Genomic DNA, 22,943 nt, shown 5'->3' with positions numbered 1-22,943 from the left:
GCAGGCTATGTGCTCTATTCACTTCCTGGTTTTCTCAGTAAATTGGCGGGCGGGGTTTCACTTGCTATCTCACAGACAAAGCCAGCTCTGCTAGCTCTCTTCATAGAAGTTCATGTTTGCAGTCAGCAATGAGGGATGGTTGTAAATAAATTAACACAGTATCACTGGAAGATGCACAATATGAAGCTGATGTAGCAGAGCTGGATTTGATAGGTGATGAGAATCCCAAACTTACATGCTACAGGACCAAGAGTCAGCTTGCAATCAGTTTTAGGTATGTGTTACATACAGAGGTAACAGACTCCCTGTCTCAGCCAAATTCAATTAGCAGACTGATAACTGGAAGAGGGAGATAAACGGCTCAGAAACACAAACACGGAGCATTCAGCTCTCCCTCCCCTCCTGAGAGCAGGGTGCTACCTTACTTGTCCTGGGAGGAGAGAATATCATCCCCAGGTCTGTGGTTATGGAAACAAAGTGTAAACAATGAAGTCAATAATCTCAGATAGCATCCAAACAAAGCAGTTTTGCTGAAGCAATGTATTTAGGAAAAGTCTTAAATCCACATAAGCTAGCAGTATAGGTAGGATGCTTGAGATGGGAAAACCCCTTTAACCTCTGGTGGACTGGCAATTTAATGGGAACTTGTCAGGTCTATTTGGGATACTAAGCCACCCATAGATTCTTATGGGTCTCTCCAGATTCCTCTCTTGTACTCCTGGCACCAGCACAGCATTTTACAGAAGCAAGGAAAGTATACCTTGGCTTCACTTCATTGAAAAGTTGTGCAGGTGCCAGGAAAACAGAAGTCGGTTAAGTATAAAAAGGGTTTGTTTGTTTTTCTAATCCCAGCCATGGACAGCACTAGTATAGGGGTATTTGAAAGAATAAACCACTAGTCCATTTAGTCCCCCAAAAAGCCCTGCCTGGTTTGCAGCAAGTAGGAAAAGAAAAATCAAGCATCATAATTTCTATGAAAAGGCAGTGCTCTTTTGCAAACGTTTAAAATCCATCAAGCATATACAGACACCATGGTCACTGCTTCCATGTTTCAGGTGGTCCTGATATCCATAGATGGTTGATAGATTTTGAAATCCATAAAATCCATTGAAAGCTTATGAAAATCTGGATTTTTAATTTCCTAATTTCTTTGGTAATGTAATAGTTATATTATTGTGCATAGGAGGTGTATTTACTGTATATAGAGCGTATTATTATAGTAGTTTTATTCTTGTCCACAGAGGACAGTATTATTTAAATACATAATACTAAGACAAGGTTCTCATCTACATTGGAGTCTCCATAGGAGATTCCTCTGCAGATTCAGTCTAAAATCGGAGAGAAAAGCCCTGCAGGGAGGACGCTGGTTTTATACTGAAATCGGATAGAACCCATTATAGTCTACAGGGTCTGCGAGTAACTTTTTTAGCAGACGGGCTCTGTCTTTTGAGTCTCGATGCAGGCCCAATCAAGAGAGACAAATGATAGTGTGAAACTACGGTGAATTAAACTTTGCTTCAAACATTCAGATTATACATTAGTAATGCAATTGTTTTCAGCCTAAATTTCTAGACCTTAAATAAAAATCAAGGCTTTACTGTGATGAGAGCACCTGTTTAATATATAAAGGGTATATAAACTGTACATTTGTGAGACACTTTTTAATTTATAAAATTGCAATATATATATCTTTTTATTTATATCAAGCATTTAAATATGTGTATTCAGGCTGCTGGCCAGGACAAGTCCTCTAAAACAGAATAAAATCACCATGTTGTAAAAGAAAGAAAATGAAAACAGCTGATGTATAAAATATTAGAATATTGCCCTACAAAAAAAACCAAAAAAAAAAACCAAAACAAAACACAAAAGTACATAGAAGTCTTTAGTGCAGGGTCACCCCTGTATCGTTTCTTGGAGACACAGAGGTCTGGATTTTGGTACTGACAGTCACATGGATTCATAAGCGGTGCTGGGGGCAGTCCTCCCTATGGTCATAGTATGAGCCGCTGATTGATTATTTTTCTGTTAATCTCTGCCAACGCCACTGAAAACACAAAAGCCTTTTCGTCCGAGAGGTTGGCATACATGTCCACCTCCTTCTCCTGTTTCTCTACAAGAAAACAAAAAAAAAAAATTAGGAGAGTTGAATACAGACATTAAAAGCATATCTCCAAATATAAAACAACTTTTTATAAATGAATATCACACATGAAGAAAGTTTATAAAATATTATTAAAGAAATAGGTTTCCTTCTCCACTTAGGCTGCTCTCCCTCTCTCCCTCCTTATCTTCACTCAGTCTGTGTTGGTGTCTGTACTCAGCTCAAACACAAACTCTATGGGGAGGGGAGCGGGGGGAGGAGGCTGTTAATTGATTTGTTGCCTCAGGCTGGATCCACACCTGCACTCGTTGCCCATTCCAGATTTCCATACATTATTCTGCTTAACACAAAATGCAGAGAGAAAAGTCCTGTAAGCAAGATTTTTCTCTTCACATTTTTCAGGCGGATACCCGGCGGACCCCATTATAGTTTATGGAGTCCATGGGTAACTGCTTTTTTTAAGCGAATTAGGTTTCCATTCGTGGGGTTCCTGAGCAGACCCCATGAATAGAAACCTGAACGCAGGTGTGCACCTAGCGTCATTCTGTAACTATTAGGGGAGGTTCACACCGAGTTTTTTAGTCAGGATTTTGAGGCTGTATCTGCCTCAAAATCCTGACCAAAAAGACGGCTCCCATTGAAATCGATGAGAGCCGGTCAGTTCTTTTTTCCGAGAGCGGTTTGTTCCGGCACCCGGAAAAAGAAGAGAGATGTTCATTCCTTCAGGCAAACTCGCGTCACGACATCCGCCTGATGAAACTCCCTCCCAACTAGGCCCATTCACTTGCGCCTAATCCAGAGTGCACTGCACCAGCATCCAGTTGCAGATACCCGTACCCAAAACAAAACTTGTGAACTTACCCTTATCTTGAAACTCAGCAGTTTCAACAACAACCATCTATAATGCGCTTTTCTCACAAGAGACTCAAAGCGCAGTGTCAGAAGGGTTCCCTCACTCACATAGTATATAGAATACAGCAGGTGCAGCCTTTAGTGTGCCTAATCCAGCAGCTTCCTTCTCCCCATCCCCTCTCCCAAATAAAAGGAATAAGCAGTAGTATTTCTTTATGTATATGTTTGCGCACAAAACTATATGTGGCACCAAAACTAACAGAACTTATCACTCAAGAACTGTGAGGACTACAGGAATAGTTCCACATGTCAAGGAATTGGAATTATTACAGGATAAAGATTACAGGAAATTGGCATTGAAACCAGTTTTGAAAGTTTTATAATAGTTCTATAGACTAAATTCTGATGTCCCATAAAAATAAAACTGAACGTTCATTAAATGTATTAAAAGTTTATTTAATAAAAGTTAAGTTTTATGGAACATCAGAATTCAGTCTATATAACTAATAGAGACCTTTATACACTTTTTTTGCTGGCTCTGTGATAAAGGATCTATATATATATATTGGCTTTCAAATTTTTTAACATACAAGTCTCTTCTCCCTCACTTTCTCCTATGTGTGCATTGGCCACTTATAGCTGTGTGTCCTGCATTTGAACAGTCCTGTCCCATGGTCAGCAACATATGGTTTCTGTTAAGTTTCTTTACAGCTGTCGGATACTTATAACAATAGCTCTGAGCATCCTTTATGGAAGCTTCTCCCAACTCCTGTGTCATAATGTTTCCTGTGAGGATAAGAGGCAATGGAGGCAATAGAATGAGAGTGTAAGAAAACATACTGGAAGAGTTGTGGACACACATCCCCAAAAATAAACTGAATCACTGACCGTGTAGAAAGTTAGGGCCACTCAGAGGGGATTGGGGGGGGGGGAGGGGAGGTAAAAAAAAGGATCCATTGGTAAGAGGATAAGTGCCAGATCAGTGGGGTTTGACCACCAGACCTCCCCCCCCTCAATACCCACAAGGAGAAGAATAAAGAACCATGTGCGCCGGTGCGCTTACTTGCAAAACTTTCAGCCCCCTGTTCTCATCGCTGGGGGTCCTTAAAGTTACATCCTTAAAATGTAACTAGATTTTTAGACAACTTTTGATTTCCTGGCAAAATGTGTCATTAATATATTTTGTACTTTATTAAATTGTGTCTCCTTTCCGTGGAATCCACCATTTCTTTTTTTTCTTTTTTTTTTTTTTAATGTAGATTGTGAGCCCCATATAGGGATTACAATGTACATTCTTTTTTCCTATCAGTATGTCTTTGTAGAATGGGAGGAAATCCACACAAACACGGGGAGAACATACAAACTCCTTGAAGATGTTGTTCCTGTCGGGATTCGAATCCAGGACTCCAGTGCTGCAATGCTAACCACTGAGCCACCATGTTGCCCCTATTCTTTCTATATTGAGAGCTGTTCTCTGCTATGCACTGTTACACAGAAGCTTGCTTTTGGTTTCAAATGAAAGGGGAGATATAAATATCCTAATCCTGACTGTGTTTTCAACCGGTGATATCTCTGGAAATTGTATAGATAGCACTGCAACCGTAGTGTCATATGAAAAATGCAGAGATATGACTGTTTTGAGTGACCCTCCCCTCATTTCAAACAAGATCGTACTCTGCTCATTGAGAGCTGTCCCAGCTTCTCTCTATCAAGAAGCAAGGGAAAGAATGAAGAGATGCAAAATTTCACTGAAAGGTTCCAAAATTTGATACTAATAATGTACATTACTAAAACCATTAATGACAAAAACTGGCAGAAAGTCAAAACCAGTCTGAAAGTTTAGTTATGTTTTAATAGCACAGCACCTTTAAAAGGGGTTTTCCGGGGAGATTTTTTTTTTTTTTTTAAAGGTGTGTTAGTGCAATTGATGGGTTAATAAGTACATCCATATACCTTTAGCAGATTTTGGAGTGATTTCTGGGTGTAGCTGCTGCATTAACTCCTTCTCACTCAGTCCACCCCCTCCTCCTTTCTCACTCCGGTCACAAAACCCTCTATCTTGCTAAGCCTAGCCCCAGCCACCCTCACTGACTGACTAGCAATCCCACCCATTACTAGGCCCTCTCCGGTAACAGGAAGGCTTCATATGCAATGCAGGGAATAGGGGGGGGGGGGGGGGGGGACAGTAATGGTAACGTTCCATTTCGGAAGCAGTGAACGTCACCGGATTATCACATGACCGCTCCAGGGATATGGGTAATTATACATTTTTTTTAATTGACGTAAAATTAGAAGTTAGGTGGAGGGAGGGAGTTTAGGGGATAATTATCAGTTTATCCTGGACAACCCCTTTAAAATTTACAGTGGTTGCTATTGGACATCTGATCCTGAGAATAAGGTGAACCTGGCAATGATCATATCTCAGTTGAATTCTGCTGATGGCTGTTCTTTACCTATATCTCACCAGATACCGTATATACTTGAGTATAAGCCGACCTGAATATAAGCCGAGGCCCCTAATTTTATCACCAAAAATCTGGGAAAACTTTTTAACTCGAGTATAAGCTGAGGGGGGGGGGGATGCAGCAGCCACTGGAAAATTTCAAAAATTAAAGTGGCCAGAGTTTTTGGGTGCAGTAGTTGCTGGGTGCTGGGGAAGGGGAGGGGGGTGTTTTGGTTTTCTGTCTGCCCCTTCCCTGAGCTTGAGGACTGGGATTTTTTCCCCCCATTTCGAACTCAGCCTGGCTGAGTATAGGATATCTGCAGTGCTCCTATTAACCCCTTCCCGACAAAACAGGAGCAGATACCCTATATTCAGTAGACCGAGCACTTTCAGACACAGGGATACCTAATGTGTATGTGTTTCACAGTAATTTTCTACTTTTATATGTATTCTAGGAAAAGGAGGGATTTAGAACTTATTTTATTTTTTCTTTATATTTTTTAATGGTTTTTTTTTTCCACTATTTTATTGGAGATTCTATACATTATTATTGCAGCTGGTCATGGATTAAAAAAATTTTTTTATTTTTTTTTGCTTGACTAGAGTATAAGCTGAGGGAGGCTTTTTCAACACAAAAACTGTGCTGAAAAACTCGGCTTATACGATATATGCTTTGCCAATGCCAAACGAGAGACCAGGAGAATTCTGAAAACAGACCTAGATGGGTTGGTAGTATAAGGTATGATATAACTTACAAACGAAATCTAACAAAAACTCTGTAAGCAAACATATAGAAGCACCTCCCACTGACAGCTAAATGAAAGAATGATCATATGGTATCATGTTATCATACCAAAAAATATATACACATATCACACAATGACCCCACACATGCTTATGCTTTATAACATCTTATAAGACATTTAAGAAATGTATAAATAAACCTGTAAGAAACAAACAGCTAAACACAAGAACATAAACATCACATAACTGCACAGTATGAACACTCCATAACAAAGACAAGACACCTGTTAATATCAACAGTACAAGATGATAAATATGTACAACAACAGTGATTTATTTATTTATTTATTTTTAAACTTGCTCTTGCCCATTTCTACTCAAAGATTCAGGGGTTTCTACTGGATCCCAATATCGACCCTCATAGGGTCTTAGAAGAAGAGATGTGAGGAGTTGTTTGAAGGGACATCGCAATATGGAGGGGATTATTTGTCCTTGTGCTACCTGTGGTCACTGGTGATTTTTCACCAGCTAATAGTCTATATGATATAGACATAGAGTCAGCACTGATGTTCGGCTTCACCGTACTGCCACCCTAGCCATTTTTTCTGTTAAAAAAAAAAAGCAGCGATGGCAGATGGTAAGAGATGTTGACAACAAAAAAAGACTGTGTTCAACTTGAGTAAGACAATTACTTGATTCCTTGAGAAAAAAAACAAAAAAACAACATAAAAACAAGTGCTTAACCAAGCAATTGCCAACTTGGTACAATTGCTCACAAGCAGTTACATTACCTTCTCCAATCCATTGTTGCCTCCTGCTTCCCCGGTCTCCCCTTTGTGCTCTCACATCTTCGGTATATCTTGCTGCTGCCCCTTCAGCTCCGGAGTCCTTACTGCTCCTCCCTGCTGCCGAGTAAGACTAATGGGTTAGGGTTAAAGCAGCGTGACGGGAGGAGAAGGTGACATGTGGTGGTGATGGCAGTAACGGGATTAAACAAAGGTTAGGACTACAAGGAAACCCCAATGCAGGACGGGGAGGTAACAAATGGAAAACATCTGAACTACAAATCTAATTACAGGAAGAACAGAGTCTTTGGTGAATGCCCTACTCTATCCAAAAGTAGGAAAGGGACAGACATTTGTCGCGATAAGTGGGTAACTGGTTTACTTATAGCGAGTGTCAGGCTGCAAGGAGTTCAGGGTAACATTAGGAGGCTGGATTATCCTGTGGATGCCCTTACCTGCACGTATCCAGCGCTGAAAGCCACCAAAATGCACCAATTGCTATTCGAGCACTTGCTCAAAAATATCATCAATTTGCAAGAAATTACCTGGAAGCATTGGTATTAAAACCACTCTGCTTCCCTATCATAGTTAATATTTTTCATTCATTGCACCTCCACTTTTGCCCCCTAAAGCTGCACTTATGGTGATTTCTCATTAGATTACATCCAAAGCTGCATTCAAAACCAGCTTCCTTCCTATATTACCCTTACAGTCAGTAGAGTCCCTGGTCAAAAACCCTTTAGGGAAAGAGTTTCCTTAAATGAAATCTATAAAAGACATGGAGATAAAAATTTTTTTTTAAAAAAAAGCACCTAGAACACTTTGGTGTAAATGTACAGTACAACAGCAAAGCTTGTTCTATACAGATCTTGAACTGGCAGGGGGCAGCAGTGATGTGACATTCTACAACTTGAATGCAGAATCTTGAAGGCAGCTCTGGAGGTGAAGATATATGTTCGGAAAAGGGCTGAAAGTTTTTAATAAATCTACCTGAACTTTTTTAATCTGGACAAGTACCGAGAGGTTGCGGGCAATTAATGTTGGTTTGTTTAAAAATGTATTTAAAAAAAAACAAAAACACACAGCTGCAGAATACTTAAATTACTTTCTGTCTGAAATGTATTTATTGTCTAAAGGGTTTTCAAGTCTAAAAGGTCAACACTATAAATGAAAGAAATAATTTGTTATGGAGGAAAAATAAAAATCATTATGGCATGAAGGTGAAGGATTCATTTGCTACAACAAAACATTTTGAGTTTTCCTTTTAAGTTAATTGTTTACCTTTCTCTTCCTCTTGTTTCTTGGTGGCAGCTGTCTTTGGCCGGCCCCTTCCACGACGTATTGGATCTGACTGGCTATTGGATCGGGACCTTCTTCTGTTTTCCAAGTCTTTACTGACCGTAGAATTTATTCTTTCTCTCTTGATTCTCTCTGTTCGCCGCCTCTTGGGATCAGACCGGTTTTCTGTAGGTGGACAAGAAAGGGATCATAAGGGGTACCCAACTTTGAATTGTAACTAATGGGCTGAAATACATAACCAGCCATTGGGTCAGGCTGATCAACCGATGTAATTGCCACTGCTAGACCTACATCAGTTCCTCTGTATACCGGGGTTAAGCCTTGGAAGTCTGCTATTGTTTACCAGACCGCTCTAGGCTCTAAAAATCTCCTGATGAGCACCCGATTAGAGTCGAAACGCGTCAGTTGAAGAATCAATAGGGTTGTAGTACTGCCCTTGTTAGGGCGGGCTTCTTGGATCCGGGATTAGTGATCACTGAGGGACACATCTCCATTTTCCCTACACGTAGGACACCGTGAAGACATAAGTTTTTGTTCCCACTGACAACTACTTACTGACTAATTGTTAAGATATTTGCTCTGATTTCGTTGAGTCTTTAAGGGCTAGTTCACACGGGGACATGGACGCTGATTTTGACAGCGGATTTTGCGCCCAAATCAGCGTCCATACAATGTATCCCTATGTGAACTGCTCGCTTTTTTTTTCTGCTAGCTCGCTAGCAGAAAAAGAAGCGACATGACCTATCTTTCGGGCGGAAGCCGCTCGCGATGAGCCGCGGCTTCCGCCCAGCCGCAGCGCCCTCCATGTCGGCTCATTCATTTGAGCCGACAGCGGAGGTGAAAGCCGCGACCGCGATGGTCGCGGCGGGAGCAGTTCACATAGTGTGGACATTGTATGGACGCTGATTTGGCCGCGAAATCCGCTGTCAAAATCAGCGTCCATGTCCCCGTGTGAACTAGCCCTTAAGGTAATTTTTAAAAGTATTTATTAAAACTTACTTTTTAACTATCTGCTATGACAGGGTTCATGTTGGCACTTTCCAGTTAAGTAGAGAATTATAATTCCAACACCTGCATTCTTGCCAAGTGGCTTATTCTCTCTAGATGAAAGGTGCAATGCTGTATGGATCTTCATGGTAAATGTAGATAATTCTGCACTGAGGTAGAAGACAGGCCACCTGACACATACCTGAGGTTGGGGGCACCCTCTCTGTCTGTCTCCCATGTAGAAGTTTTCTGCTGATGAAGATGTATCCACAAGGACAAGACTTGCAGGCAACTGGAACCTGAAAAACATAAATAAACAATAACACATGGAGAACTACCACTCCCAGCACAACTGAACAAGATGTGCAAAATGTCTGCAGAGTTGGCATAGCCAGGCATTTGTGTGTAATACATTGTAAGATCACAGAGTACTACACCCCAAGCCATCTGTATATAGTGTTTAGAGTCAGTAGACACTTACTACCATTATTATATACTGAATGGCACTTCTGTGCTATCCATCTATTATATATAATGCAAACCGCAGTAGATTTGTCCGCCACACATACATTAAAAAATTCCACACCACCGAAGACCGTGGCCTCGATGTGAGAGTTTTTCTAGGCTGGCTACAAGAGGGAACATTTTGGGCCCTGCTGGCTGTGGCCTGGGTTTGGTGAAGTGGCTGTCCTCTGCCTGTAGCCACCCTCTTTGGTGCTGCACTTCCCTCCACATCTACACTGCTCTCCCCGCTTGACATCAGCCCTGTCCAGGTCGGGTCAGTGTCCTCATCGTCCACCACCTCCTCTTCCAATTCCTCTGACGGCTCCTCCTCCTCTTGCACACCGCACATGGCAACAGGCTGCCCTGATGGCAATTGTGTCTCGTCATCATCGTCACTGAGGGCAGTTTGCTGGTCAACAACAACAGGAGATAACAGATGCTCCAGTGTTTGTGCATCAGGACACAGCAACTCATCTGTTACCTCTGGTGATTCAGGACATGGTGGGACAGTGAATGGACCCGAAAACAGCTCCTGGGAGGTGGGATTAGGTTGCTGGGAAGATTGGGCATGTTGTGAGGAAGGAGGAGGAGTTGAGGTAGAGGCTGACTGGCTGGTGGAAAATGTGCTGGAAGCATTGTCCGCCATTCATTGTAACACCTCTTCCTGGTGCTTGGGCCTGGTTAGGGTTGTACCCTGCAGCCTACTTAATGTGGCCATCAAGCCACTGTGGGGAAGCGCAATGCTTGGTGCTGCAGAGCAGTAGACACAGTAGACGCTGTTGGTTGAGCGCAACCTTGCTCCACATCTGCATTTCCACGCCCCCGTCCCCTTGCGCTAGCCTTACGCACTTTTTGATGTATACTAACGCCCTTTTCATGATCTATACACCCCTGAGAAAAGCTGTTTGTCACGTATATAGCAAGAAGTAACTGTTCTGTATCCCTGTTTTCCACCGTCCGTGGAAAGCTGGACTCCTGTCCCTGCAGTGTATAGCTCTGAGAAGAGCTGTTGTTGTTCTTCGGTTTTTCCCTGCCTATGTGAAGCTAATGCCTATCTAACCCTCAGCAGATATGTTTCTCTCCCTATCTCTGACCGCAAATCTGGCGAATATAGCGGCGGCCGTTCTTATAAATGGGAGGTCACATGTTTTCGACAGCCAATGGGTTTTTTAAATTTTTTTCACTGCCTCCATTGTTGTAGTTCCTGTCCCACCTCCCTGGCACAGTTATTGTTGCAAAAAACGCGCCAGGGAAGGTGGGAGGGGATACGAATTTTTACTGCGTATGCCTCGTGGTATTCGATTGGGAACGAATACCTCGAATGGCCTGTTATTCGATCGAATACCTATTCGATCGAACGGTGTTCGCTCATCTCTAATAATTATTAATTTATATATACACACAGTGCCTACATGTAGTATTCAACCCCCTGCAGATTTAGCAGGTTTACACATTCGGAATTAACTTGGCATTGTGACATTTGGACTGTAGATCAGCCTGGAAGTGTGAAATGCTCTGCAGCAAAAAAGAATGTTATTTCTTTGTTTAATTTTTTTTTTTTAAATTGTGAAAAGTTTATTCAGAGGGTCATTTATTATTCAACCCCTCAAACCACCAGAATTCTGTTTGGTTCCCCTAAAGTATTAAGAAGTAGTTCAGGCACAAAGAACAATGAGCTTCACATGTTTGGATTAATTATCTCTTTTTCCAGCCTTTTCTGACTATTTAAGACCCTCCCCAAACTTGTGAACAGCACTCATACATGGTCAACATGGGGAAGACAAAGGAGCATTCCAAGGCCATCAGAGACAAGATCGTGGAGGGTCACAAGGCTGGCAAGGGGTACAAAACCCATTCCAAGGAGTTGGGCCTACCTGTCTCCACTGTTGGGAGCATCATCCGGAAGTGGAAGGCTTATGGAACTACTGTTAGCCTTCCACGGCCTGGACAGCCTTTGAAAGTTTCCTCCCGTGCCGAAGCCAGGCTTGTCCGAAGAGTCAAGGCTAACCCAAGGACAACAAGGAAAAAGCTCCGGGAAGATCTCATGGCAGTGGGGACATTGGTTTCAGTCAATACCATAAGTAATGTACTCCACCGCAATGGTCTCCGTTCCAGACGAGCCCATAAGGTACCTTTACTTTCAAAGAGTCATGTCAAGGCTCGTCTACAGTTTGCTCATGATCACTTGGAGGACTCTGAGACAGACTGGTTCAAGGTTCTCTGGTCTGATGAGACCAAGATCGAGATCTTTGGTGCCAACCACACACGTGACGTTTGGAGACTGGATGGCACTGCATACGACCCCAAGAATACCATCCCTACAGTCAAGCATGGTGGTGGCAGCATCATGCTGTGGGGCTGCTTTTCAGCCAAGGGGCCTGGCCATCTGGTCCGCATCCATGGGAAGATGGATAGCACGGCCTACCTGGAGATTTTGGCCAAGAACCTCCGCTCCTCCATCAAGGATCTTAAGATGGGTCGTCATTTCATCTTCCAACAAGACAACGACCCAAAGCACACAGCCAAGAAAACCAAAGCCTGGTTCAAGAGGGAAAAAAATCAAGGTGTTGCAGTGGCCTAGTCAGTCTCCTGACCTTAACCCAATTTAAAACTTGTGGAAGGAGCTGAAGATTAAAGTCCACATAAGACACCCAAAGAACCTAGATAACTTGGAGAAGATCTGCATGCAGGAGTGGGCCAAGATAACTCCAGAGACCTGTGCCGGCCTGATCAGGTCTTATAAAAGATGATTATTAGCTGTAATTGCAAACAAGGGTTATTCCACAAAATATTGAACCTAGGGGTTGAATAATAATTAACCCACACTTTTATGTTTAAAATTTATTAAAATTTAACTGAGCAACATAACTTTTTGGTTTGTAAGATTTATGCATCTGTTAATAAATCCTGCTCTTGTTTGAAGTTTGAAGGCTCTAACTTATTTGCATATTATCAAACCTGCTAAATCTGCAGGGGGTTGAATACTACTTGTAGGCACTGTATGTATATATATATATATATATATATATAATTATAAAATATTATACAACTGCATGTAAATATCATAATCCCAAACAGTGATATCTCTGGAAATAATTTAGATAGCACTGCAAATGTCGGTTTCAGACATTCCTGTTTGAAGTGGCCCTCCCGTCCTTTTTCTCTACCTCTTACACAGCCCCTACTCCATACACAGTAACAGTCAGTGAGAGGTAGAAACACCTCAACACAGAAACAAGGGAAATAATGAAAAATGCAGGGTTTCACAGAAAGAAGCCAAAATGTGTTAATAAAGTATATTAAAAACTATTAGTAATGACACAAATATTACCAGAAAAATCAAAAGTTTTCCAAAAGTTTAATTATGCTTTAACAAACACTTGAAGTTTTGCAGGCAAAAAAAAAAATAAAAAAAAAATCTTAAATTAAAAAAAAAAAAGTTCAGTTAGTGCTATAAATAGGTTAATAAGTGCACTCAAATACCAATATCACCGGAAAATATGCCTGGGTGGTCACATGATCACCCCGGAAACAGGTAAATGTCCATTTTTTGTAAAGTTAGTTAGAAGTTAGGCGGAGGAGGGTGTTTAGCTCAGTGTAGATATCAAATTTTAATCCCAGACAACCCTTTTAACATATGTAACATTCACTCACAGCTAAATATTTCTAGTCCTTCCCTCAGCCCCCTCCCATTCCCATTTTTGGAAAAGTACAGCTTAGAACGTATGCATGCATGAGCTCATCTGTAGGATCACTCCTTGGATTCTAACATTTATTTATGACCCCTATTATTATTATAATAGAATAAAAACAAATATATTTACTTTAATACAAGCTAAAATGCCCTGTGCTTATGGCTAGGCATCTGAGCAGCTGAATAGTTAAGGAAGAGAGGCATTAATAAGATGAAGCATTCCCCCCAGGCCCAGACCAAACCTCTTAGAAGAATTGCTAACTATTGCATATTGTGTGCTCATGCTGTGTTCCCAAGGGGCCAAACCCGGCTGCGACTGCAGTGTATAGAGTTTCTTCACTGGTTCAGGTCAAGGACAGCACATAGTCTGCAGGTATCATCTCTGGGAGGTGACTGGATGTTTAGCATGAACACCTCCCCACAGGTGTTGTCACCTAGCTTTCTTAGGTTTCTGAATGGCAAATTTATCCACTTATGTAGTGATAAGGTAGACTAAAAATCTGCAGAAATAAAATTTCCTATTTATCATGGGAGGCAAGTTCTTTATAAGGAGGAAGGATTCTTTAACGTAGGTTTACTTTGCAGATGGTGGGTATTCTGCAACATGTGGTCCTACAACGATTAGAAAGACAGACACAGCCCAGAAAACAATAATATGGCACAACAGCTGCACAATGACCTGGGTGGAGATTAAAAGCAGCTCAGTAAATGGGCCAGAGAGCAAAGGCTTCCAGTCACAAGACTTCTATAAAAGATCTTTTCTTTAGGTCTTACAGTAGACACGTGCGACTACTAGAAGTACAAACAATCATCCCTATGAACGGAACAGCCAGTACAACAGACAGAGATCAGTCGGCCAGACTATCAAGTCATTTCCTCATCACAAATTCCAGATTGGTGAGAATTCTGAAATACTAGGTGCCAGATTAATAGAATTTCACTGCAGACACCTAATTTTCACCCACAAATAGAAGCTGGCATTTTCCACACTCATCCTTGCAAGTTTCTGCCCTTTACTGCAATACCCTATGTTATAACAAAATATAACATTTGTACCAAAGAGCATGGAGAGTTGGTGCTTTTATAAGTTCTGCAGGAAAAACTGGTGTCTTCTCTATCATTTAGGCTACATGGACATGACCGTAGTGGTTTTTACTGTCCATATTCCATCAGTATGTCATCTGCAATCACAGATCTGCAAAAAAAAAAAAAAAAACTTGTCCAATTCCCTACATTAGCATCTGGATCTGTGCCGTAAATACGGACCTGCTCCATAAATTGCCGCAAATACGGACCTGCTCCATAAACTGCAAATAATCTCTACAGCCCAGCCATTGATCATCAAAAACTACTGAAGTGTGTATGGTGCCATAGAAATTAATGGGACTGTATACCATCCAGAACTGCAGACAATATATATAGAAAACAACTATAGTGCTGTGTATGGAGCCATAGCTAGCTGCACAGCACAAAGTGTCATTTCTTGGAATGCAGGCCGAGGATCATGACTAAACACAGATCTTGGAAAACAAACTCAGTGGATGGAACAAATTCCAGAGCTCTGGAAAAAATGCAGTAAGTTCCTGCATTTGAGCCAGGAACGTGGAGAGAAGCCGGGCTCGATGCTGCAACCCCCCTCGGGAGGCACTCTGTAGCATCTGTGTACAAACACATCATTACTAGGGTCCAAGTACTAAAGGAGACTAGATATAGATTAAATATCTGAGAAGGATTATTTATTTTTATTGTAATACTCAACTATATGAACAGGGATTCTAGTATACAAACATAAGAGGTTCTTTATAAGAGAGTAAAACGTCTTAAAAGTAACAACCCAGATATTGTGTTGTACATAGAGCAGGGCCTAAAGGGGAAGAGCATGACACAGGAATACAAAAGAACACTAAAGATAAAAACCCCTGTGCCATGTGCTGCCCTCCACAGCCCATAACTAGACTAGCATGTCTAACAGTGCCAACCACATTGCCCTAAGTGACAAAAATCTGATGTGTCACCATGAACAATTCCTACAGAAACTGTACCAGCTAAATGGCCTACAGTGTAGTTCTGCTGCCGCTTTTGTGAAGTTTTCTGAAGTAATGGCGAAAATATTAGAACTTTGCAAAAGCTTTAGGAAAAAATAAATAAATGGAAAAAACCATGACATGGCCATGATCTGTGAAAATAAACACGTAGGGGTAAGACCATGCATAAAGAGTCTGTAGCTTTTCCACATGCTGCAATCAGACAGCGCTTTCCATTTATAGTTAATGGTATAATCTGAAGTTTAGAAAAAACTAGGAGAAAATGAGGCCAGAGAAATGCAGTATTCAATGTATGCATCTCCAACTGGGTCATTGTGTACATCCATTACATTATTCTGCACTGATCCTGAGTTACATCCTGTACTACTATACTACAAGACTGCACTCACTATTCTGCTAGTAGAGTCACTGTGTACATCCATTATATTATTCTGTACTGATAATGAGTTACATCCTATAATAAAAAATACAATAACAAAATAGTATAATATAAAAATAGCCAGAGCTGTGGAGTCGGAGTTAGTTTTGGTTGGAGTCAGAGTCGGTAGAAATGTACCGACTCCAGCTTTAAAATAAAGTATTAATATTTCATAATTGAATTTTCATATGAATTTTATAAATGTTACTCAAATATATATGTTCTATCAAACTATGAACAACAGTGATAAGCAATTCTGCTGGAGATAGAGACATTTCTTACTTCTTGTGTGTCACTGTTCTACTGTTCTGTTGCCCGAGTGGTTACTGCTTTGCCACCAACCCAAGTTAGTGTAGAGAGGTTGTTCTCTGCTCTCAAAATAATTAGATCAGATTTAAGGGCATCCATGAAGGAGGATCTGACAGAGGCAATACTTTTTCTGAGGACAAATTTATAGATGTCTTCTTATTAACTGCATAACAGTGTTTATTGCATATTTACTTACAAGAGTTTAGAAAAGTTTATAAAAGTTATTTGCTATATTCTAATTGTATTCTAATAAATATAGTTTTTGCTCTAAGTGGTCTGATTACTTATATGATGGTGAGAAACTGAATAAGCACGATGTTAATAGAAAATTACAACAGTAAATTTATTGTTACGAATTGACCATTTATGAAGGAGTCGGAGTCGGAACCTGATAAAATCCAGGAGTCGGATTCGCAACTGTGGCTTACCGACTCCACAGCCCTGAGCAATATGAATATAATTAAACAATTAGGATAACCGAACAAAGTATGTTATCACTGAAAATAATACAAAGTAGCACAGCAGGAACACATGAAAATGTAGCATGAGGTTACGCTAGGTTCACAGAAGAGTTAGGCTCCGCGCGTTACACAATGAAATCAATGGGTTAAACAGCCTCCCATTGATTTCAATGTGTAGCGCCCGTAAGCCGGCACACATTGAAGTGAATGGGATCAGTTTTGAGCGCTCACACTCTAACACGTGTATACGTGTCTGAATGCGCGGTGCGTTACTCCGTGGGAACGGAGCCTAAGTTTCCAATCTTCGGATCCACTTGGGGACCCAAAAGATAGAAACCCTATCTGCTTCAAATGCGTTTACCCATGCAAACCCACAGACCCCATAGATTATAATGGGCTCCGCCAGGTTTCCACCAATTTAATAATGAAATCGGCAGAGAGAACAGTCCTGCTTGAAACTATACCATTGGTGAAATATATTACTAAGGCTCCAAGCACACGACCCTATTTATTTTCCAGATATGATTTGTAATTATAGAACGTACATAGGCCCTTTCATTTCTATTGCCCTATGCACATAAAAGTTTTCATAGGTCCTTCTGGGGGCCATAAACCTGGGCTTTTAAATACACAGCAGGTCCTATTCCTGTCTGTGTTGGGATCCAGGATCCTTCATTCAAGTGTAAGGGCCCAAGAAAACACTGTTGGCATACAGCTACCATCATAGAGTTCTGTGCATGGAGCCTTACCCTGTACTGATCCTAAGCTGCAGCCATTTTTGTGGTTCAGTCTTTGCCTTCATACATTCCTTCTCTTGTACTGATCCGGAGTTACATAATATACAATACAGCAGCTGTGACCTGACCAGCAGAATAATGAGCGCTGCTCTGAAATGTAATATAGACTGTAATTCGGGATCAGTGCAGGATAAGTAATGTAATATGTGTACATAGTGGTTCTACCAGCAGAATAATGAGTGCAGCTCTTCAGGCTGGATCCCTGGATCAGTATTGTCACCATAGTAGCATGTGATGTGGGTGAAAGGATAGCAATAACATCTGTAAAAGCATTGTTACGCATTCAAACAAAAAAAAAAGTCTTAAACGTATTAATATGCACGAGACTTTTCCTAGCATTTCTACACTTAAGCAATACTGCACTTCAAATACGGTATCTGTTCTGGGCGACATAACCGCCAGGTCTCCGCTGGCAGAGATCCAGTGCTAATAGCGTCATCAGAGTCCTCTGTGCCCGGAAACATAAAAGTTACAGGTGTCAGAAAATAAAACTAAAATTACTTTTTGCATTTTTCAAAGTTCTGAATTTTTAGAAAGGTATTAAAACATGCGCCACATTTACACCCACATGCAACGAAAAACTGGCATAGCTGGGTTAGTAAGTTTCTACCCCAATTTGTGTTTGTATTGTGGAGAGTTCTGAACTACAATGTCCAGTATCTTTTTTTTTTTTTTTTTTTTTTTTTTTGGGGGGGGGGGGGGGGGAGTGGAAACCAGTTAGTGGAAATTAGAAAAGGTAAGCACATGTGACAGACGTCTGCAACATCAGTCAAAAGTCCATTTTGAGAACACACTGAATCCAATGTGTCCACTCGTGTTTTTTTTATACAGTGTCTTAAAAAATAAAAAAAAAAAGCCATGCACCATATTTGTCCATCAAAATGGACAAAGATATGTGCTATCTATATACATGGGTTTTATAATGGCCATTTAAAAAAATGCCATCCCATGCACATTATTCACAGTCATATGAAAAAAATTGTATGGACAGAGTCATTTTTCACAGACATCAGGTCTGAAAAAAACAAGTGTCATGTGCATAAGGCCTTAATGTATAAAGCATGTGAGAATTGTCTCATGTGTAAGAGACACCTGTCTATGCACAACCTACATCAACAGTACTGGAAGGATAGAAGTGTCACATATTCTTATACCAGTGACCTTTAACCTGCGGGGGGGAACAAACACCTCCACTCCTAGCATGACCTGACAGGTTTACATACAGAGTGGGCTTCTACCGATAGTCAGCACAGATTGGGACAGGTCTCTGACATTAGATTCTTGAGAGATGATGGTCTAAGGACTTTGTGATGACATTATTCTTGCTCGAGTTTCCACCAGAGGGCAGCATTACTGTCCAGTTAACTGAAAAGTTCTCCACCAATCAGAAAGCCGGGTTGAGTATAAATAGCAGCCACCATCGCATCTCCCACTCCATTCTTGGTTACCATCTTGTACGGTAGCCATTCTGCTTGTTTTGAATATGTCTCCAGATCTGGCCTGAAGTTTCCAGTTCAATGTATTCATTGCTTTCTGAAAAAATGGAATTACGCCACACACGTCATTGCTAATATCTCAGTATTCCTGACTGTGGAATATTTGACTAAAAGGACCCAGCTTTGCCACTCTTCTAAAAGTGGGCAACGTGTGGGAGAAGCTTGGGCCTCACATGAAACTTATTTTTATGGCATAAATTTTGACAGAAATCTACATTAGATATGGGCTGGTGTAGATTTCTGTAGATGTGTGCAACCCAATGGAGAATGTACCTGCACCTCATCATGAATCTGAATCCCATCAAGACTGGCATATAAGACACCGGTCTAGATGAATCTTCCCCACAGTGGTATTTTACTACAGGTTATGGCAAAATTACAGCTGAAGATTACAGGTTTACATAAAGAGGGGGCTTCTACTGGTAATCAGCACTCAGAAAAGATTAGGACAGGATTATCAAAAATGGCCATGTAACAGTCCCATCGATTTCAATAGGAAATAACAAAAAAAAAACAAAAAAAAACCAAAACACACACACAAAGCAGAAAAAAATATCAAGGCATTTTCATTCTTGTTACGTTTTCAGCACTGAAGCCACATCTCGAGAAGGTGACAAAACCATCAGTCAATAGGAGAGGTTATGTATAGACACAAAGAGGATTTCCAACACAAAGAGCTAAATCAGAGATCACAGGAATAACCAAAATATCACACAAAAAACAAACATGCAGCTGTATCTGCAACTTTTCTGCTGCAGACCTTTTTTTTTTTGGCCTTAGCCTAAAGAGGTTTTTCAGGAATTACACATACTTACAATCACCTCCCATTAAACTCTATGGAAGCTACTTCTCTATAAGCAGACCACTCCTCTATCCACACCACTTTAAGGAACGTTTTCAGTAGAAACCCCTTTAAAAATACCACACATTGGACTAATATAAATTGTAAACATATGGACATGGCTATGTTGTGATGCATCTTCGAACTCGAGCTAAAAAGAACAAAAGGCTTGGAAAGAACATCAGGGAAGAAAAGTCACCAGCATCACACTGGAGCTAACATTTATGTCAGTCAATGAAATCTTTCACAGAGGTGGCCCGCATACAGATCAAAAGTCCCAATTTTGCCAGGGAAATCTAGGAAACTGAAAGGAACTTAGGAACTGAGTCACAAAAAGGTATGGGTTTTTAGTACACCCCTCACCAAAATGGGCATTCTTGGGATGTTCCCAGGCTTTAAAGAGCAGATTTTGGGGGTAAATGGCAAGGGAAGTCTTATTAGGATATAGGAATGAGCCATGCTTGGAACCAAAAATGAAAGGGGCAGCCAAGCTGAGAAGCAATATTTAAAGTGACATCATGATGAGGTCTGGAAACAAGAGAGGAGCCATGATGGCAACAAGGAACGAGGGGAAAGCCACACTGAGAACCAAGAATGATGAGGCCATCTTGAACTAGGTAATGTGCACTTTACCTGGAAAGTAAGAAAGGCTATAAGTGTGGATTATCCACTTGTGTGTGACTTGTTACATGACTATTTTATTAGTCTTAGTCTAAGCCAGGAGAGGGACTCCTACAAATATAGTTATCTATACTGCTAGGAGTCCCTGCCTTCCAGCAACATATTGTTCCATACTATAATCAGTGTATGTCACAGGGAGGTAAGGACTTCTAGCAGCATAGATAATGCCAAGAGCCAGGCGGGTAAATAAAGCCAAAACACGGACAGAGTTTCACTGGTAAAACTCAGTCGTGTGAACGCAACCTTATCCTGGTTCTGTGTAATATGCTGAAGCATAAAATACAGGATTTCAGGCTCTTTCATCATTTTGGGGAGTTGTACATGCTTGCTGATTCCATTGGACACTTTAACCAGAATTCAGTATATTTTTTTCTTTGAATAGACCACCCCTGAAAAAGACCATTTTTCTGTGCAAATTAAGGTGTTCGACTAAAAGAGTTTGCACGGTGAATAATCTACATACACACAATGCACATATACTAAATATAGTTAATAGCCCTTGTATAGCAGGAGGCCCAGACATGCTTCTCCTATAGACAGCTCAACCCATTGTAAAAAGACTAGCATTAACCCCTCCCTCCCCACACTGGTCTCACTTCCCTCTCTTTACTGTGCAACTCCTCCAGGCAAATACCCTTTACAGTAATTATTAACTGTTCTCACAGTGCAGAGACCTGAAACTTGATCTCAACCCCCATAGCACATGAATGAGGCCACTCAGCTCTTCACTAACATGTACAAGCAGAACACTATATACAGGAGATACTCCATAAACATGTATTACATCCACCAGATATCACACAAAGTGACCTCAAATTAAAAAAAATAAAATTTATCCTAAATACATTAAAGGATCAGTGAATGGGCCGTGGCCAATGCACAATATATAGACATCCAATGACTCTACCTTTTCTCCAATAGTCCCTCTACAGACCACATTCACCCCTAGAAATAAAGCAATGCAGCCCCCCAATATATCAATGATCCCCCTCACCAATGTTCTCAGCCAGTACAATGAGTGATGATATTTAACCCCCTGCAGTCTGGTATTTCCTGTATGTTGTTTTCTGATATTTCATGACACTGAATATTTTTAGGAAAAATTTAAATATTATATAGAATGGTATTATTGCTATCGCTATAAATGTATCATAAAAATATCCCATGACAAATACATATTCCTTATATTATGATGGAGGTAAAAGAAAATAAGACAAAGAACAAATTACCCAAATAATATTATATAGATGGATACAAAAGTATAGAATAAATATAACATGTATATATAATAACAGCACCTCCTATATACAGTGTAGATACGAGCCCAGGGCCCCAGCAATGCAGGTAACACTATACACAGTACAATCCAGAGAGAATATAATAACCCCATGCTGCTGTGATCCAGAATACCGGCTATCCGCCCATTAGAACCGGATATATAATAACACACAGCTATTACAGCGGCGCCCAGCCCTCTGCAGCCTGGCAAGCACAGTCAGTCAGCTGTAGCCGGGCAGAGTGCCGCTCTGGAGCTGCGGGCAGCCCTCACCTGTTGGTCGCACTGCGGGCAGGACTTGGTGGCCATCTTCACTTTCTTGGCTCTGGCCGCGGACATGCTCCCTCTCGCAGGGCGCGTCCACGACGCTCGCCCCCGATTCCCCTTCACTGCATAGACGATTCACATCTCTCGTGGACGCGCTCTAGTGATGACGTAAATTCTCCAATCAGGGTTGAATTAGTCAGGGTAGGCGGGTGAAATGGGCGTGGCGTTATGCAAGTCAATCAAACCTACTTAGGTGTTCTAAGGCTGGTCTGACCAAGAGTATCAAGGTTGCTAATAGCAACCAATCAGCGTTCAGCTTTCATTTCGTAACCTCAGGAAAACTGGAACCTGTAGTCCGGATCTGGTGTGGACAGCGCTGATGCCTTTTGCAGAACAGATTTGCTAAGGACCCCTGTGATCTATTGACAGATACATGTATTATAGTCTGCACTCTGGCTTAGTGCTCACCACAGACCTTACAAATGTATCCATTCTGGAAATCATTGACATCCAGGAAGTTTGTTGGCTTTTATTCTGTTTGTAATATGCAAATAAGACCTTATGGCCTAAGGTTTTTCCTTTCTATAGGGAGCTGCTTTCCAAAAGGGGACGCTGGAGCTCATTCCTCTTTAATACCAGTGAGGTATTGCATATACCTTACCTAGTATTCTTAGCAGGACATGCTTGATCTAATACAGGGGTGTAAAACTGTAAAATAAATTTTGCAGACAACCACATTAGCTTTACTGTTGTCTTTAAATGCCATTAGTAATTGTTTAACTTTATAAAATGTGGCTATGCAAGTTAGGCGTAGTTACATTTATTGCCCATAAGGCCAGGGTTGTTACTTGCAAAGAGTGGGCCCCATAGTGCCCCCTTTTCTGGCCCCCTCACAGTATAATGCCCCATTTACACACCCTGTTAGGTCCCATAGCGGCCC

At 41.1% G+C, this 22,943-nt stretch overlaps 1 protein-coding gene across 3 annotated transcripts; it reads right to left on the bottom strand.

The window, feature by feature from the left end:
- Positions 1-1,617: 1,617 nt before the first annotated feature.
- On the bottom strand, positions 1,618-22,130 carry C7H16orf87 (chromosome 7 C16orf87 homolog). Of its 3 annotated transcripts, none has more exons than XM_075282064.1 (5): positions 22,010-22,130; positions 9,417-9,513; positions 8,210-8,392; positions 6,935-7,048; positions 1,618-2,113 (listed from the first exon to the last, which is right to left on the bottom strand). In XM_075282064.1, exons 1-5 carry the CDS (start codon positions 22,073-22,075, stop codon positions 1,995-1,997), a joined length of 579 nt encoding a protein of 192 aa, XP_075138165.1. In that variant the 5' UTR covers positions 22,076-22,130; the 3' UTR covers positions 1,618-1,994. The 3 variants fall into 3 exon arrangements, with proteins under 3 accessions (XP_075138165.1, XP_075138167.1, XP_075138168.1); XM_075282066.1 differs by having other exon boundaries at positions 6,935-7,045; XM_075282067.1 differs by lacking the exon at positions 6,935-7,048.
- Between the last annotated feature and the right edge of the window lie 813 nt (positions 22,131-22,943).

This window comes from Leptodactylus fuscus, chromosome 7 (genome assembly GCF_031893055.1).
Source record: "Leptodactylus fuscus isolate aLepFus1 chromosome 7, aLepFus1.hap2, whole genome shotgun sequence".
Taxonomy (NCBI): Eukaryota; Metazoa; Chordata; class Amphibia; order Anura; family Leptodactylidae; genus Leptodactylus; species Leptodactylus fuscus.
The sequence above is the reverse complement of the archived record's forward strand: the minus strand, read 5'-3'. Positions and strand labels throughout refer to the sequence as shown.

Bases quoted from the DNA above. Each gene is read 5' to 3' on its own strand.
- C7H16orf87 (XM_075282064.1), bottom strand. From the start codon at position 22,075: ATGTCCGCGGCCAGAGCCAAGAAAGTGAAGATGGCCACCAAGTCCTGC. The intron at 7,049-8,209 runs GTAAACAATTAA...CTTACTCGGCAG, and splicing joins GAAACAAGAGGAAGAGAAAG to CAGGGAGGAGCAGTAAGGAC. The intron at 2,114-6,934 runs GTAATGTAACTG...GTTTTCTTGTAG, and splicing joins GCAACAATGGATTGGAGAAG to AGAAACAGGAGAAGGAGGTG.